At 30.7% G+C, this 15,592-nt stretch overlaps 3 protein-coding genes across 3 annotated transcripts; 2 read left to right on the forward strand and 1 right to left on the reverse strand.

The window, feature by feature from the left end:
• The first annotated feature begins 759 nt into the window (after positions 1-759).
• On the forward strand, positions 760-5,084 carry LOC125869342 (protein trichome birefringence-like 33). The gene is made up of 6 exons (XM_049549916.1): positions 760-931; positions 1,267-1,480; positions 1,960-2,131; positions 3,462-3,661; positions 3,963-4,121; positions 4,745-5,084. Exons 1-6 carry the CDS (start codon positions 760-762, stop codon positions 5,082-5,084), a joined length of 1,257 nt encoding a protein of 418 aa, XP_049405873.1.
• A 2,355-nt stretch (positions 5,085-7,439) lies between these two features.
• On the forward strand, positions 7,440-10,896 carry LOC125867449 (protein trichome birefringence-like 33). Its single transcript, XM_049547955.1, has 6 exons — positions 7,440-7,611; positions 8,114-8,336; positions 9,118-9,289; positions 9,525-9,724; positions 9,813-9,974; positions 10,557-10,896. Exons 1-6 carry the CDS (start codon positions 7,440-7,442, stop codon positions 10,894-10,896), a joined length of 1,269 nt encoding a protein of 422 aa, XP_049403912.1.
• A 3,811-nt stretch (positions 10,897-14,707) lies between these two features.
• On the reverse strand, positions 14,708-15,390 carry LOC125867872 (abscisic acid receptor PYL4-like). Its single transcript, XM_049548461.1, has one exon. It carries the CDS (start codon positions 15,364-15,366, stop codon positions 14,740-14,742), a length of 627 nt encoding a protein of 208 aa, XP_049404418.1. The 5' UTR covers positions 15,367-15,390; the 3' UTR covers positions 14,708-14,739.
• Positions 15,391-15,592: the final 202 nt, after the last annotated feature.

Below are 15,592 nucleotides of genomic sequence, written 5' to 3' on the forward strand. Positions count from 1 at the left end.
ATATGATAACGAATAAAATGTGGTTATTAAATAAATTAGGAAAGAATGAAAAAAAATACACAATCATCTTGCATGTAATATAGAGAAATATAATTTTATTTATTAATATTAAATCAATACTCACGAAAATAAGTTTCTTCACTGTCTTATCCAAGACTTCAATAATAATCTTGTAAAAGTCAAAAATAAGTTTAAAACTTTTGTAAAACAATAATTCATTGGAAGTCATAGTACTGAGGTTTCAATTGTAGTTTCTTGATTATCAATGCTTTCTACACAAAAACAACATACCATGCAGATAAGTATTTACCATGCGTCTTCTTAAAAAAGAACATAGGCATCCTTACAATCGCAATATGGTTATCAATTTCTAAGAATAAAAATAATAACGAAATCTTTAAGCAAATTAAATAATAACATACCATATCTACTTGCCTAAATTAAATTAATAGTAGGAAAAAACACAAATGGAAATGCAGTTAGTCCCAAATTCAATGAACACAAAGCTTTTGTAGACATATTAATAATTATTATTGATATTTATTACCTAGCTACTTTAGAAAAAAAGATTATCTAACCTTAATTTAAAAACAATGAATCTGATTAATCTATAATTTTTCATTATGTTAATCATGCTAGAGGATTCTACATAAAGCCATGAAAAATAAATATAAGTTACCCTTTGTTTAGCTTCAAACTTTTAGTATTTTTGTCACTTGGACATATTACAAAAAATAAAAAAAAATAAAAATTCAATAGATGGAAGTGCCTCCTCCTTTACTCATCTTTAGAAAAACTAGTATTTATAATTATCTTTTTTTATTACTAAGTTTGGTTGTATTTTTGATAACTTACTCATCCTATCTACTTCCATCTTCTTCATCAATCACATCCTTGGCCAATTTGATTTGGCCAAATCCAAAATTTGCAAGTAAGTTTGATCAACACTTTTTTTTTCTCTTGGTATTATCATATATATTGATCTATCGAAAATAACTTTTCTGTCCTACAAAGATAGGAGTAAAATCTGTGTACATAATTCTATCCTTTCTAAAGTAACTTATCGGATCGTATTTAGTTATTGTATTATCAAATATATTATATACATTCGAATCACTATTAGTCATATTGCTTTTATCAAGAAATCAAAGAAGCTATATCGGGGGGNGGGGAGGGGGACCATGGACCTATTCATATGGTGTCAGTTTTAACGAAATTTCTGATTTCAACACTGATTAATTGTATCTTATGAAATTCTATTGGTAGAAAAGAGCAAAGAGAAATTACCATTTGCTATAGGAGAGACAAAGGAAGGATGTAATGTGTTCAAGGGAAAATGGATTTGGGATGAGAAAAGACCTTTATATGAAGAATCAGAGTGTCCTTATATACAACCACAATTGACTTGTCAAGAACATGGAAGGCCAGATAAAGACTATCAACATTGGAGATGGCAACCTCATAATTGCTCTCTTCCGAGGTAAAATTTCTTTTATACTGTCAGTGAATATAAGTCAAATGAACTCTATGCATGACGGATATATTATATGACATTTTTCACATTTTGAGAGTCAAAATGAATATTGTTACTATGTCTTACACTTGTGTTAAAAGTACTCTGCTTGATTGTTTACACTTTGTACTTTTTTTGTTTTTGTTTGCACATTTTATAGCTCTATTCTTTCTTTTTTCTTCTTAATATGATAGTTTCAACGCGACATNTCAAATGAACTCTATGCATGACGGATATATTATATGACATTTTTCACATTTTGAGAGTCAAAATGAATATTGTTACTATGTCTTACACTTGTGTTTAAAGTACTCTGCTTGATTGTTTACACTAGTACTCTTCGTCAATTAGTAACTTATTATAAGAGATATTGTTATTGTACTTGTTTTTTTTTTGTTTGCACATTTTATAGCTCTATTCTTTATTTTTTCTTCTTAATATGATAGTTTCAATGCGACATTAATGTTGGAAACACTTCGAGGGAAGAAGATGTTATTCGTGGGCGATTCCTTGAACAGAGGACAGTATGTTTCTATGGTTTGTCTTGTCCATAGAATCATTCCTGAGAATGCTAAATCCATGAATACTGTTGGTAGTTTCGATGTTTTCAACATTAAGGTAATCATCTCTATCAAATTTTGAGCTTACACATTACTAGTTAGTTTTGGAGGATAACAACATTTTTGGAGAGTCTGAACAACATAGCTAGCTTGTATATTGTTGTTAACTTGAAGAATTTCCGCCCTGTATCTTTGGACCTTCCATTTCTTTATGTAATTCTTATTGGGCTCAACCTGCCCGGAAATACTTTAAACATGGTATGATATTGTCTGCTTTGGGTCAAGCCTGCACGGTTTTTCCCTAAAGGCCTCACACTATTAAGAGATCATACAGCTTATATATATGTAGCTTCCCAATCTTTTCATCTATCAATGTGGGACTTTGTTCGAGCACCCAACAATTTTCTTATCAGAGGACTGAAAATGTTATCATTTCTACATTATGAGTGTTGGTTGATTGAGTAATTCTTGTCCATGTTTATTTGTTATTGTAACACCATTCTTGTAGTTATTAGATACAACGTTAATGCCACGAACCTTTTCCTTTCTAGCCAACTAGTTCTAATCTTTGTCTTTAGTTGAGCTTTCATCCATATTGATTTGGTTTACCTTATCCTTCAATTCACATGTTTTTCTCTGTTCTCCTTATGTGTTCGCTTTACTTCTAGAGCAAGTTGACATGAATGTCCTATTCGCGAGCATGTAAAGTCATAAATAGGCTTCCAGACATACTCCACAGCTTGTTCAAACGTTCTCTCGTGTACTTTAACACTAACATGCAACTCACGACTCACGAGTAACACCCATCTCCACTAGGATCCTTTCATATGATATCCTATATATATTCGCAATTATACATTCATCAGCATAAAGAATGCAGCTCAGGACACTATGAATATGACTTAGAGCATCGAAATAAGTCTGCTGTTTATTTTGTATGGTCTAGAAAATAGTTCAACATATATATCCTCCATAATATTGAACAGAACCACGAAATATTCTTCATTTTGGATTCACCATTGTTGCATTGGAGATGAACTAACATCATTGACTTGCATAATGGTTTGTATATTTCCTCTATTTATCCCTTTATTGTTCACATTAGTCTTGTTTCCTATATCAATTAGCTTTGTTCAAATCCTTCTTTGGTCGTCCTCTTGCCATCTCGAGTGCAAACACAAGATAGACTATATATCACTCTATCGTGAAGTTGAATTTTCAGATGGTCACTCAACTAATAGTTACTATCTCAGAAAGTCACTTTTTGTTTGTTGACAAAATTTGAATCATGAAGAAACGTATGGCTTTCTGAGATAATAACTATGAGTAACATTGATTTCATATTACAAATATATAAAGTTAGCTTATATTTGAGTAATTTTTTTCAGGATTACAATGCAACAATTGAGTTTTATTGGGCACCATTTCTGCTTGAATCAAATTCTGATAATCCAGGAAAACATAGGATTGAAGAAAGAGTTGTTCGAAAAGATTCAATAAACACACATGGAAAATATTGGAAAGGGGCTGACATTATTGTGTTCAATACTTACCTTTGGTGGAGAAGTGGCTTCAATTTTAATATTTTGTAATTTTCTTGACTCTTTCTTCTTGTTTATTATCCAATACTTTTTGCCAGTGACAGAGTCAGAATTTTCACTAAGGGAATACAAAACAGAAAGAAACTAAAGAGATTCAACATCTACTATATATAATGTAATTTCTGACAAAGGGGATTTAGATCAACCTATAGCTCCACCCTAGAATCCAATCACAAGGCTACGTGATTGGAAATACTTCGCATTTTGGGCTATGATATTATTTCACAACTTAATTCTTTCGATTCAGAACTTACAACGTCTAAATTTTAGATTTCCCGTTGCTTGTAGGCAAGGGTCTTTTGATGATGAAGTGAAAGATATAGTGGAGGTATCCACAGAGGAGGCATATAGGATGGCAATGAAGAGTTTGTTGAGATGGATTAAAAAGAATATGGATCCAAAGAGAACTAGAGTTTTCTTTACTAGCATGTCACCTTCTCATGAAAGGTGAGTAAAAGAATAAAATTTTATCCCTCCCCTTACTTTTTTTTTTTTAAAAAAATAGTTCCTATTTCCTTATCTTGCTATATGGGTACATATTTTATTTTAACAAAAAAGAAAAAAATATCAAACTAACAAAAAGAAAAGAAATTGGCATTTGGACAATATTTGGTCGAAATAGAAACAAGAATATATGAAGTTGAAAAATAGGTGGACCCTTCTTTAAAATTAAAAAGGAGGTTCGGTTCCTCACATTATAATCCTTTGTCCCTCATGTGTTTGGAATGGAGGAAAGTATTTTTTAAAATTATGTTTTTGAAAATTTCTCATGTTCGATCGATTAAAATGTTTTGAAAAATATTTTTTAGAAAAATAAATTCCTAAAAAGATCTAGAAAATGACTTTTTTGTGAAAATAGGAAATACGAGTTTCTTAAGTGACAGTGGTGATTGTTTCCTCCCTTTTCAACATCTCATTCCCAACCCCCACCCCCACCAACATTGTTTGGGATTTAACAAATTAATATCCCCTAAAATAATGTAATATTTTCAAATAACATTTGAGAATTTTAGAATTATATTTTACCATTGAGAAATAACATATATTTATATCCACTCTTTGTTTTTCAGGAGTATTGATTGGGGAGGTGAACCAAATAAAAATTGTTACAATGAAACAAAAATGATAGAAGATCCAAATTATTGGGGATCAGATAGTAGAAAAAGCATAATGCAAGTGATTTCACAAGAATTTGGCAAATCAAAAATGCCAATTTCATTTCTCAATATTACACAACTCTCAAGTTATAGAAAAGATGCACACACAACAATTTACAAGAAGCAATGGAATAAATTAACACAAGAACAACTAGCAAATCCATTTTGCTATGCTGATTGTTTTCATTGGTGTTTGCCTGGCCTTCAAGATACTTGGAATGAACTTTTATTCACAAAGCTCTTTTATCCTTAGAAAATTTTATGGATGATCTGCGGTCTGTGTTTAGCTAATCAATTTGAAAGTCAAAATCAGAACATAATACTAGTGTATTTGGACATGGTCCTTTGTATATACTTATTTTTAGGCAATCGACATTGATAAAATTAAACTAGTTTTCTTATGAATGTGTGAACATATACACGAAGGATCAAATCATGTCGAAATACACTAGTGGTGAGGAGTAAGTCCCCTTCCCTGAGGGCTGATCTAGATGTATGTATGTCAGTCACGAGAATTAAATAGTTTTTGTTCAGACATGATATATCTATATTATTTGAGAAAATTTAATACGGAAAAGGGTCAAAATTGTCCCTGAACTATGCGAAATAGACCACTTATACCCTCAATTACATTTTGGGATCAAAAATACCCCCGCAGTTATCCCAGGAGACCACAAATACCCTCAAGAGTTAACACCCCAATTTTTTAGTGACGTGGCAAGCCACATGGGACTAATCCCTCCACCTAAGCATTGCCAACTAAGATTCACTACAAAAGAACTTGACTTTTAGTGGCGATAAAGTCGCCACAAAATCCTAAAATATTGCCACTAAAAGTTATGAGTGATTTTTAGTGGCGACTAAGGCTCCAACAACCATTCGCTAGTAAAATCTATTTTTTCAACAAAAAAATATGATAATTAATTTTTGATTGCGACCTAATTTTCTAAAATAAATAACTTGCAATATCCATATTAAAAACATCCAATATTATTACGAAAAATAATCAAAATTACTTCTCGATTCAAATCTCCCACTATATATATATAATGCATCATTGTACGTTTTATAAATTTACATATGATATAAAAATAAAACATATAGTGTCTTCAAACTCCTACTTAATCGATATCATATTTGGTTTTTTAAAAACAATGAAGAAAAAAACACAAAATTAGAATTTAATGTTAAAAACTTTTAATGACAATTTTCTGGGCTTTTGTGGCGACTGTTGTTGCCGCTAAAGGTCTAGTTCTTTTGTAGTGAATCCTAGTTGGCAACGCTTAGGTGGAAGGATTAGTCTCACGTGGCTTGCCACGTCAACAAAAATTTGGGGTGTTAACTCTTGAGGGTATTTGTGGTCTCTTAGGATAACAACAGGGGCATTTTTTATCCCAAAATGTAACGAACGGTATAAATGGTCTATTTCATATAGTTCGGGGGCAATTTTAACCCTTTTTCGAATTTAATAAATAACGTCTTTAAGAGCTTATATTACAAGTCCTAACACTAATTTAAGCTCGCTATTATATATAAGAATTCATAAACTTTAAATTTTGAATTTGTCTCTCCCATTTTCTAATGGCTAATTAACATTTGGCCATCTGATCATTACAATTGGGAATCATTCAATGACTAATATTTGAGCTACCTTTTTTAATTTTTCTGGTGAATTTCAAATAGTCAAATACTTTAGCCAAGAATAATATCTAAAACTAAACGGATATCAAAAGAAATTCTAAAAAAAAAAAAACTAATTAACTCGAAAAGAGAACAATAAATTAAATAGAGCAAAATACAAAAGCTTAAAAAAATGGAAGCATAAAGAAAGAAATTGCAAGTGTGGAAGTAAAGTTTTTAAAAAAACACCAAAGAGATTTATTAAGCAATTAATTTTTTAATTTTTTTTTATCGAACAACCATAGTTATAAAGTCGGGCCTCACACTTTAGCGAATGTCCAATAGGTTGGGACACGCCTAGTGAAGGCCCAGAACTTACGTTCCACCAATATGGCTCAATGCGTTTTTAGTGCACCTTATTGTGGGACTTGTCTAGAAAATTCCTTTTAAAATGTTGATACAAAATATGTATTTGTAAAAAAAATGACTTCAATTGTAATTTCTTGACTATCGAGTGATAAGACATATTAATCACTCATTATCAATTTCTAAAAAAGTTAATGAAAAGATTATATCCTTGAACAAATTAATTATGATAATTGCTTACCTAAAATAAATTGCAGCAATAGCACAATAATGGAAATTGATATTTATCACAAATTCAACGAACATAAAGCTAGTATATCATTCATATATTTAAATTGTAAAATATGACCTAATTTAGTAAATTGATGATCTAGCTTAAGTACAATGAATCTTATTCAACTCTTCATTTTGCAATGTGTTAATCGTGTTATAGAGGCTTCAACATAAGATGTACTCCCGAGATAGAATACTTAACGTGTTAGCTTCAACATAATATGTCACATAGTGATCCCTAGATGGGATACTTAACGCGTTAGTTACGACACTGCACAAGTCATTACGCATGACGAAGAAAAAAATACATAAGAATGACTCTTCAATTTTGACTTCAAATCCTTAATAGATGGAATTGGCTCCTTCTTTGCCCATCTTTAGAAAAGTTCATTTTTATAATTATCTATTCTTATTGCTAAGTTTGGTTGTGTTTTTGATTACTTACTCATCCTATCTCCTTCCATCTTCTCCATCAGTCACATCCTTGGCCAACTTGATTTGGCCAAATCCTAAATCATCAAGTAAGTTTGATCAACACCTTTTTGTCTTCTAATTAATATTATTATCAATTTTTATTATATTTGAATCATTGTTGGCCATATCATTCTTTATCGAGAAATTTAAGAAGCTATAAAATGGCTTCTCATGCCAATTAAATCATATGGTAATTCTCAACGTAAACACGATTATCTTGATAGTCTGAATTCGAGAAGTATGTTAATCTAGACACTTGCCAACTTGATCCGATCCAAATAGAAAAAAAGGAAATCTAATGGTAGAATTTGATCGTTTGTTATTCCAAAATTTGGTCACATAAAATATAACTATGTAAAAGTGACCACCCATAATAATAAGTGGATTAATAGTGTTTTGAAAAAATAAAGAAAGTGATATGCTATAACATGTTAAATTATATTGATAGTGCATGTGTGATATCTTTTATCGTCGTTGCACATAAATTAAATCCATTTTCTTGGAGATTCTTGATTTTGAGTTGTTTGACTTTGTTTTTTGTTGTGTTAGAGAAGAACAAGGAATATAAGTTGCCACCATTTGCAATTGGAGAAGGTGAAAAAGATTGCAATTTATTCAATGGAAAATGGATTTGGGATGAGTCAAATAGGCCTTTATATAATGAATCAGAATGTCCATATTTACTTCCTCAAGTGACTTGTCAAGAACATGGTAGGCCAGATAAAGACTATCTCTATTGGAGATGGCAACCTAATGACTGTCTTATTCCCAGGTTTGTAAACTTTTTTTGTTAGTTAATGAGTTTAAGTGATCATATATACCGTCGAGGGCAGTGCGGTGCACAAACCATTCAATATTTATATTGCAGGGTCTGGGAAAGAAGGAAAGAGCCGCACCCAAGGGGTGTGATGTAGAAAACTTAAACCTAATGCAAAGCATTAGTATCTGTTTTCATAGCTCGAACTCATGATCTATAGATCACAAATAGACAATTTTACTGTTGCTCCTAGACTCCCCTTCAAGTGATATACAACGCCATAATTTAGGAATTTTCTTATATTATCAAATCATTTTTACCTATATACCGCTGAGGATAGCTCAGTATACAAAGTATTTTGCGTTCACGCACGTACAGGGTTTGGGGGAGGGCATGCACCCCAAGGAGTGCAATGTAGAAAACCTACGCTAATACAAGCATTAGTGGTTACTTCCACAACTCGAACTCGTTATTTATATATCACACAGAGACAACTTTAGTGTTGCTCCAATACTCCCCTAGCTACAAGTGATATATACAACCAATTTAGAAATTTTTATATTATCGGATCATTTTTACTTATTATAACAAATAACCTATTTTATTTTCAAGATTATAAAATTTCTTTTTTACCCTATTAGTGTAGCTTAATTTTGTTATACTAGCATTCTTTTTCAATATACCGATTAATATATACTTTACCATAGAAAATTAGAAATTTACACATAATTGTTCTAAAATTAATGAATTGCTCATTATTATTATGAATTTAAACTATATGTTATAATCTGGGCAGATTCAATGCATCGTTGATGCTAGAAAATCTTCGAGGGAAGAGGATGATGTTCGTTGGTGATTCTTTAAATCGAGGACAATTCACTTCTATGGTTTGCCTCCTCCATAAAATCGTACCAAACGACGCTAAATCCCTCAATAAAGTCGATTCGTTCACCATCTTCACAGCAAAGGTACGTTATATATACACTGATAGTATAAATAAATTTTTATATAATTAATAATTTTGCATAGAATTACTTTTTAAATAACCTGATCGTATAAATATTTTTGACACGTGTGAACATAAACTTATACTATATATTACATCATGTGAAAATTCTACTATATATAGTACAAACATTTAACTTTGGATTCATTACTAATTAATTACATTTATTTTTATCTTGGATTCATTATACATACCAGGATTATAATGCAACAATTGAATTCTACTGGGCACCATTTCTACTAGAATCAAATGCAGATAGTCCTGGAAAACATAGGGTACCCGATCGAATCGTTCGAAAAAATTCTATCGATACACATGGAAAATACTGGAAAGGAGTCGATATTTTGGTGTTCAATACTTATATTTGGTGGATGTCTGGCCGTACATTCAAGATTCTGTAATTTTTTATATAATATTATTTCTTATTCATTAAATTTTTTAATTATTAATTATGTCTTAACACATAATTTTACGTTTTTTTTTAGGAATGGGACATTTGATGATGATAATATAAAAGATATTGAAGATGTGCCAACTAATGATGCTTATCGTATGGGAATGAAGAATTTATTGAGATGGATAAATAAAAATATGGATCCAAAAAGAAATAGGGTCTTTTTTACAAGCATGTCACCTTCTCATGCATGGTAAGTTTGTCTACTAATAGACAATTGTAATATTGTGTAAAAACAAATTCAAGTCAGACTCTAATGTGAATATCAATATCGAATGGTAAACTAAAAAATCAAAGAAATTATAGTTTGACAAGAATTGGGTGGATTGAGTTATGATCCATGAAGCCCATCTTGACACAACCCATTTCAGCCTAACTTGCGGACGGATTAATGATCTGTCTACTTATTAACTTAACTTATTTTGATCTGCTTAAATTCAATCCAACTCATCCATCTGACATCCCTAGTCGAGTCTTATAGTGTGCAAAAATAAACATAGATAGAGTTAGAAATATCCATTCTCACAATTCATAATTCAGAATTTTAAGTTCATAAAGTCTTGATAACAATTTCTTTTACTTACTATATTCTAGACAGATTATTTCTACGTATCAAGCGAATTTCTTAACACAAACACAAAATTTGAACCAGAGCAACTCATATTTACTGAATTGACAATTTAACTATAACCCGTCCCTGATTAGAACTCACCACGTCTAAATTCTGAATCTGTAAATATTACTAACAATTTTATTTTTTTTGGCTTGTTATTAGGAGCAAAGAGTGGGGAGGAGATCCAAATGGAAATTGTTACAATGAGACAAAAATGATAGAGGATCCAAATTATTGGGGATCAGATAGTAGAAAAAGCATAATGCAAGTGATTAAAGAAGAATTTAGCAAATCAAAAGTGCCAATTACATTTCTCAACATAACTCAATTGTCAATGCCAAGAAGAGATGCACATACATCAATTTACAAAGAAAGATGGGGACCTTTAAGTCCACAAGAAAAAGCAAATCCTTCAAGTTATGCTGATTGTATACATTGGTGTTTGCCTGGACTTCAAGATGTTTGGAATGAGATTTTATATGCTAAACTTTTGTATCCTTAATTAATTAACACTTTGAGCATAATATATATATATATTTCTCAAGAACTTGTTCCGATGACTCTATGTAATTTCTTTTTGTGATTAATTTCTAGTTAAGGAGGTCCAAATTTTTGAATTAATGTTATTCAAACTATAAATATATGATTTCATTTTGCTACTTCCGGTCGTTGAGTCTGATTGACTTGACTCATGACAAGTGTAGTCTTACTTGGTCAATTGGAAATTGTAGAATTGTAGTTGCTTTCGAAATTCCAAAATAGCCTAAAAAGTGATCAGAAAGTGAAGTGCTTCCTTTCGATCTAAGCCGGGAAGCCGCCTCTATATCTAACCATTGTTCACCTTGATGTCGACTCATCACATCTTGGAGTTGAAGAAGGTCTGAAGGGTTAATTAGATTGGTACAAATATTTTTCTTGCTGGGAGAATAAAGTCAGAGACATCTTTAATATGAAGAGAAGGCTTTGTCGGTAGTGAATTTTGATAATGGCGATGCAATTGATGTTTTGATCTCCTTGTAAATCTTAAGTTACATGCACACAAATTATTATTTTTTTCATATCAATATAATGAAAAAATATATTTTAAAATATTAGTTAAAATTAATATCATTTGATTATTTAAAAAAGTTGTGACAAGTGTAATTACTTAGCTTTAGTTTCAGTTAACATCACTACAACATATTAGGCCTTAACCACTTGGAAAATGTATCCTTAACTACTACTTTGAAAACATTGTTGTTGGGTAATTTTGGGTACATTTCTAAACGTGGTCCAAAATTATATTTTGTGAGTTGTGACTTTGACCAAATTTACTATAGTGCATATCAAATTAAATTTGTTAGAAAGAGTTATTTATTGTTGTAGCTTTACTAAGACTACCAAGTACGACAGATTAATAATAAAATCTTATTATTTTAGAGAGAATATTGAAAATACTTTTGAATTTGACAAAAAATATTAATTTTATTCTCGATCTATTGACAGTCTTAAAAACATTACTCTAATTGACTAAACTAAGCTTAGATACAGCTCCGATCTGCCACATGACACAACAAGTGGTTTCAAACTCTTGTAGGAGCATGATGCTCTTGATAAAAAAATGAGAGAAGTGTTGAAAACACCTCTAAATTTGACGGAAATTTAGGGGTGTATTTCACTTATATATGTTGCAAGATTGGAGATATATTTAAGTTCAGCTAGTCAAGTAAAAAGATTTTTTTAGGAATAGCTCAAAAATGAAACAAATAATTTATACTGAATTTGGGGGTGTCTTCAATATTTCGATATAATATATGAATGATGGCATCAATGACAAAATGCAAAACTCTATATAGGAACTTTATCTTTTTTAATTAATTAGTCCAAATGATGGAATCAATGACATAAAAAGTGCTTCATAAAAATCTCAACTATTTGACTAATACTAATGGTAATTATATATTCCAACTTGAGATACTGTCCGGCAATATATAGCATCTTTCATGAATATTTGATTAGAGATGTTAAAGGTGAAACAAATTAATCACCAATTTAATTAATCGATTAACCAAATGTTTAGAGGTTTTTAAATGAACAAAATGTCAGATTTGTTTGGACATGTTGAAATTTGAAAATATAATAATTAAAGTTGAAGTTAAAAAATAATAGTATGTGAAAGTCGAAGTAATGTTTGGACACATATTTCACTTTAATAAAAATGATTGTGCCTAAAAAGAACTTATCTTCAAAAACTAACCAGAAAATCATTTCAATATATAATCGTATGATAAAATAAGAAAAATATTTTTTGGAAAAAAATAATAATCTACGTACAATTCAATTAAAAAATGACAAGTACATTTTTCACCACAATATATTACATTTGGATCTATTGGTAAAGCGCCTTATTAAATAATATATTTGGTGTAATTTTATAAATAGAGTTTGAAAATGATAAGATGTGCGCAAATCTTACTCTACTTTAATAGAATAAAATAATTGTTTCTGATAGATCATAGACTCAAAAAAAAAAACTTTTGAGCAAAATTGCAGAAAACTATGATTATAATAAGATAGCAAAATGCAAAACGTATAAAGTAACAGAGATATATGAATATCTAGAGGCAAATAATTAATTACAATTATAATATTAAGATATAATGAAATTACAATTATATCTAGAGGCTTTTTATTGACTAATACTAGTAGGCAAACCAATTGAAATTCAATAAAAGCCTCCTTGCCCACTTGGTAACCAACTTGGAAAATATATTTTCTTTCTTTTGCCGATCACAACATTTAATATAATATTTATGGGGGAAATTTAAAATAAAGGAGAGGCAAGAAATCCCATAAAATTATCAAAAAATAAAAATACAACTTGCCTTTGATTTAATTGCAAGTTGGTACTTTACTGTTTTGCAGCTTTTGATTCTTCTATCACGATTTGGATGAGTTGATTTGAACGAATCAGGATAAAATTAGTGAATTAATAGATGGTATGAATAACTTATATTTTTATAGACTAATTTTATCATCTTTTGCAGATATAATGAGATTTTGAACAAACAAGTGAATCTAATTATCTGGAAAATATAAGGTAGATAATTAGTTATAACAGAATAAATTAGATTAATTATACCATATTTTTTTATATTATAAACTAAATCCAGGAATTAGTTGTTGGGTACCCATCTCATGACCAGCAGGTTCAGTGTCCAAAGATTAGCAATTTATTTTATTTTTAAAAAAATGCAATTAGTAGTATGGATAAATTATATTCAATGCCAATTTGTGAAGTTCACAACTGGTAAACCCTTTAAAATAATTAGACTATATGGAAATTAAAAATTAATATTTGTGCACTGTGTTCATTAAGTAAAAGGAGCGACTAAATCAGGTGCACAAGAGGTTTATCTGAAGGTTTATTATTAAAAAATGTATACTTTATATATAAGGACAATTTTATATATATAACAGAACATGAAATACTTAACTATCTTATATATTATGTATGTTTACTTTTTTATATTTTAAATTTCGATAGGGAAATTTTGATTCTATTACTAGTTAGATAGAAAATTCGCAATTTTTTTATATTTTAAATTTCGATAGTGAAATTCTGATTTTATTACTAGTCAGATAGAAAATTCGCATACCTAATAGTTTAAATATAAAACTCAAAAAATTACAGCACTTGAAAGTATATTTTAAAGCTTTCACTCTTTAAGATAGATAGTATTATTTCAGTCTGCAATATGTGCTGATCATGAAATGCATGTAATATTGCAGCTTCGAATTTATCTGATGGTGGCTTAAAGATACTATACAAAATACATATCACTATTAATACGGTGGAATGAATAAGATTACTTCGTTATTAAGAAAATTTTGATACAACAAAACTTATGTGGACTAATACGAAAAGTATAATCCAATCTCAAAAAATACGTATTACCAAAATTATATAAGAAAGCACATTGCTCCTTCTCGTACCAATATGAAAGACTTATAATACATATGAATCTGAATCAATCAGACAGATAATAATTTTGAATATACACCATATAGTCATTATAACACAATGTACAAACAGTACTAGCTATTTCATATTGAAACAACTCCAAGAATAACCAACTTTAATTACACTCTTCAAAATTATCAACTTTTCACTTCTCAGTCTTCATGAAGAAAAAAAAAACCAAAAAAGAAAATAAAATAGATCATGAAATGTACAAAGATTTAATCAGTTATTAATTAATCATAACGATCAATTAGCTAATTACTCTTACAACAATAACAATATTATCCAGCGTAATTACACATACGCATACGTTAATATAGAAAGATTATTTTTAATAGACAGTCAAATACTCTTAGCTTTTTCCAAGTTCTCCGCGATTTGTCCTAACGATTGCAAATTGCACCGTACAATTGTATCAACGAATACACGTGTTTCCTCTTTCGTATTCCCTTGCGGAACATCCACAACGTATGATTCCACCACCACCGTCCTATCGCCGTCGCCGCCGTCATCTGCCGCCGTCCGATGAAGCGTCGTCACGGATCTATAATTATTCAGCCGGTGATCGCCGCCGATTATACTAATGCTCATCACTTTTTTCTCGTCGTCTAGAATTTCGAGCCTCTCAATGCTCGAAGCCGCCGGAAGGCCGGTGATGACGTGGACCTCCCTGAGAGAACCGACGGCTTTTCCGTCGCCGACGATGACGTGGCAGCTCTTAAGGAAGTTTTTATAGGCTTGCGGATTGTCGAAGCGGCGGATTATCGACCATACGGTGTCGATGGAGGCGGAGATTGACCGGATTACGGCGGAGCAGCACTGGTTGTTGTTGGGACCCACGGGGTGGGTGTGGTAATGGAAGTGGTTATCGGGGACGGAGACATTGTTGGTCGTCGTCATGGGGAAGTTTCCGGCGAGTGTGGCGGCGTTATGGTGGTTGATTCGGTGGAGTTGGAGTGTAGAAGTCATGTCTCTTTTGTTTTTGTTTGATAAGAGAGACAAAGAGAAATGAGAATGGAGTGTGATATATATATACACAAAATGTATACACACATTTAAATTATGAGTTTACCTATTTATTTCGTTTTAATATGAGTGACGTTATTTGACTGGAAATAAATTAAAATTAAAATTTAAAATAAATTATAAATATTTATTTATATATGATTTAAAACCTATTTCTCTCAGATTAATA

The sequence above is a fragment of the Solanum stenotomum genome, chromosome 6, assembly GCF_019186545.1.
Source record: "Solanum stenotomum isolate F172 chromosome 6, ASM1918654v1, whole genome shotgun sequence".
NCBI classification, from domain to species: Eukaryota; Viridiplantae; Streptophyta; class Magnoliopsida; order Solanales; family Solanaceae; genus Solanum; species Solanum stenotomum.